The sequence below is a fragment of the Sinocyclocheilus grahami genome, unplaced genomic scaffold, assembly GCF_001515645.1.
Source record: "Sinocyclocheilus grahami isolate Dianchi unplaced genomic scaffold, SAMN03320097.WGS_v1.1 scaffold161.1, whole genome shotgun sequence".
Lineage (NCBI taxonomy): Eukaryota > Metazoa > Chordata > Actinopteri > Cypriniformes > Cyprinidae > Sinocyclocheilus > Sinocyclocheilus grahami.
Window position 1 is genome coordinate 828,350 of NW_015505340.1, and position 4,009 is coordinate 832,358.

Genomic DNA, 4,009 nt, shown 5'->3' on the forward strand with positions numbered 1-4,009 from the left:
GGTATTATATTGCTGGGTGACACCAAATTGATGTTGATTGAAGTCCTATTATTTAAATAATACATCAGTGCTAATAAAATAATTTTAACTGTAGAAGTTATGCTGTTGCTTTCAAAATCAAGAAAATTGATCTGACAATTTATGATCCTAATATCCAACTATAAACATTCAACAGTATGACTAGTATCAGTGCCTGTTTTATTACACCACTTAAAAGGATAGTTCACCCAAAAATGGAAATTCTGTCATAATTTACTTACCCTCATGTCATTCCAAACATTTATTACCTTTGTTGGAACACAAAAAATTATATTTTGAAAAAGAAAAAAAGAAACTTTGAAAATCAATGTTTATATAGTCAAAATATCTTCTTTTGTGTTCTACAGAAGAAAGTAAGTCAGACAGATTTGGAAAAACAAGAGAGTGAGTAAACAATGACAGAATGTTCCTTTTTGGGTGAACTTTCTCTTTGAATGCAAGAGACTAAGATAAAAAAAGAAAAAATTATAAATGCATTCAGTTCCATCCTCCAATAATAACACACCTCCGCCTCTTGCAAGGGTGTTGGTTTAACGTGTAAGTCAAATAAAAGGCATAATTTCACGCTGGCATTCACACCAGCATCCTTCTAGAGAACTGAGACACACAAAGAACGATCATCCATAACAAACGGTAAATATGACTATTTTATATAAAGAACTAGTTTTTTTTATGGTGATATGTCTTATTATTATAAAAATAAAAATAAACATTACTATATAGAACGCTAATTTTTTGTTGTTTGCCCCATCTAAACAGTGAGAGACCTGAATATGGCTTCCAAAACTCAGATACTACTATTGCTAGTGGCTGTAATGATTACAAGTTATGGTCTTACCAATGCTGCTGCTGACACTGCAACAAATACAACAATCAACTGCACTACCAACAGCACGACCAACTGCACAAACCACAATATGACCAATGGCATGACCAATGTCACGACCAACTGCACAAACCACAATATGACCAATGGCATGACCAATGTCACGACCAACTGCACAAACCACAATATGACCAATGGCATGACCAATGTCACGACCAACTGCACAAACCACAATATGACCAATGGCACGACCAACTGCACAAACCACAATATGACCAACAGCACAACCACCAGCACAGCAGCAACCAGAACCAGAACCACAACCACCAGCACAGCAGCAACCACAACCAGAACCAGAACCACCAGCACAGCAGCAACCAGAACCACAACCACAACCACCAGCACAGCAGCAACCAGAACCAGAACCACAACCACCAGCACAGCAGCAACCAGAACCAGCACCACAACCAACAGCCCAGCCACCACCATTTCTACTGCACCAACTCTTTCACCTATGGGGATCGTAGGACTGTCTGGACTTTTGATCTATATTGTCACCTCCACTGCAGTTATTAACCTCTTTCACCAGACATGATCATCAACTCCATTTGACAAACCGCCTATGTTTGTCAAATATCTAAAACAGATTACCGATTTTTTTTTTGTTGCTCAAACACTATAAACTAGAAAAATATATGTATTAGGGCTGTGCAATTAATCGCATGCGATTGTCATGTGCATCTCGTCAGTAAAGCCGGTCCTGTGATTAGTAGTAAATCACCATCACCTGCTTTTAGATGGAGCGGCATTTAATACACAGAGCCGTAGTTCACTGACAAGCTAGGCGATATCGCGTTCATAATCGAATGCGATTCATCTGCAATTATGAACGCAATATTGCCTAATTTTCAGTGAACTACGGCTCTGTGTAGTGAATGCCGCTCAATCTGAAAGCAGGTGATGGTGATTTACTACTAATCACAGGAGCAGCTTTACTGACGAGATGCACATGACAATCACATGCGATTAATTGCACAGCCCTAATATGCATCATTGTATATATAAAAAAAAGTGTTGACATCACTGACATTTCTAAAATACCTCACAAATGCAGAATGGTTAAGGATGGGTGTTTATTATTAAAAGAGGTATTAAGGAGTCGTACATAGCGGTGTATATAATGACGTACTAAGTGTGACACATCAATAAACTAATAATGAAAACACTGCTGCTATTCTGTGAATTTATGCAAACTTCTTAGAGAAAAATCCAAATATGACTTGTGCAAACCTTAAAGAGAATAAACATTATGAACCGGATACAGGAGGAGTAAAACAGAATGCCCAGCTCAAAAGTTACAACACAAATAGCAACAGGTCAGGTATCACAACGAAGCAGCATGACTCAGAAATAAAGCTCTTACCTGCGTGCAATGTAGTAAAAGACAGGATTCCCATTCTTAGATGTGCCAGCTTGGTAAAAGATGTTGAGAGTCTTTAAAGCTTTAAATTCCTCCTTCTCATGGATTTGATGCCTGAAAAAATAAAAAGATAACTTAAGGCTGCTAATTAATTAAAACCAAAATGATATACCAATTATATACCAGATTTTCTGAAAACAAAAACAAAAAACTCAATACAAGTCACACCGAGCCAAAACATATTAAATCGCATTTAATTATTCCATTAAAAAATAATGGGGAACAAACAAACAAAAAAACAAATAGCTAAAGCTGAATTTAAGGTGAGATAAAAACTGAAACCCACAAGATAATACATTTCTGTACGAATTCACAGACCAGTATTTTCAAAGAATTTTCTAAAAATGACCTAAAGAGTAAAATAAACAACCTCTACAAAAACAACAGATGGTGAGACATGAGTAAAGATTTGTAATCCAGAAGATTAACTCATGGAATATAAATATATATATATATATATATATATATATATATATATTAATTAGGGCTGGGCGATATAGCAAAAAAATGTATCATGTATAATGTTTCATATCGTTCTGTATCGATAATTATTTAAATTTTTTATAGCCTTTTTTTAAAACAAAGAGCAATAGAACATTTTTTTTTTAATTTAACCGCTGTATTTTTAAATTAACCCAATTTATTGAGACAAGCAACAAATATTTTTGTTTTAATAGTCAAACACACAATAAAAATTAAACAAATATCTAATTTCAAATGTTTTATATGCAGATTAAATAGGTCTGAAGGAAACTTTTGGCTCGTCTCCCGAGGCCACAGAAGGGCACAATGAGCAAAATAATGCAGCACATTTAAATGGTCAACGCAAGGAAATAAATGTCTAAAAAAACCTGCATTACATCTAAATTAACTCATAAATCATATATAATTTCGTAAATTGCATAAACAATTATGAGCAAAACAGCATCATGTATTTATGCATTGCTTAATACAAAGAGCCAAATCGCCCATCACGCAGATTGCATTTAAAAACATAAGAGACGCAGTGAAAAGGAATAAACCTCCACAAATTCGCGACGTGTTTTTTAAAGGTTTAAACTGTTTTAACGTCGCATGGTTACATCTCTTGTGTGAGACGCGAGTGCAGCAGTCATATTTGTCCGGCTAAAAATGCACTGAATATATCTGTGTGAATGGCTTGGTTTCAGGTTTTCACCTAATCAAGATCTTCTCCGCATTGAGCTTCTATATTTCTCTAACATTTTGAATGCATAACACAGCAGCAGCGCATCTCGTGGGCTAGACAAAACATTAAAATGCAACAATGTCACTTATATGATCATTATCACCGCATCTCGTGCTCCACTGATGACGCTCCCTGACGCACTCCCAACATTCAAATGCAAATATTTATTTTAAATTCGACTAATATTCATTTTTTAATTCACAATCTCCTCATCACAGGCAGGCACAGCACCCATTTCAGCATGTGTTCGTGTTTGTGTGTGCTGCCTGCGTCCCTCATCGCACGTGCCTATATCGTACACTGTATCGAACATTTTTTATATCGTTATCAAAGAAGGTGTACCATCGATAAATATTGATACCGTTTTATCGCCCAGGCATAATATATATATATATATATATATATATATATATATATATATATATATATATAAAAAATAAAAATGAGATATAGTACA

General features: G+C 35.1%; 1 protein-coding gene across 2 annotated transcripts in view; it reads right to left on the reverse strand.

Moving 5' to 3' along the window:
• Window positions 1-1,879: 1,879 nt before the first annotated feature.
• The window catches only part of LOC107592925 (neurofibromin-like), a 13,255-nt gene continuing 11,125 nt past the window's right edge, over window positions 1,880-4,009 (reverse strand). For both annotated transcript variants that reach the window (XM_016282509.1, XM_016282508.1), the window contains one exon: window positions 1,880-2,399. In XM_016282509.1, the coding sequence (XP_016137995.1) occupies window positions 2,285-2,399 (115 nt within the window). In that variant the 3' untranslated portion in view covers window positions 1,880-2,284. The remainder of the gene's footprint in view (window positions 2,400-4,009) is intronic.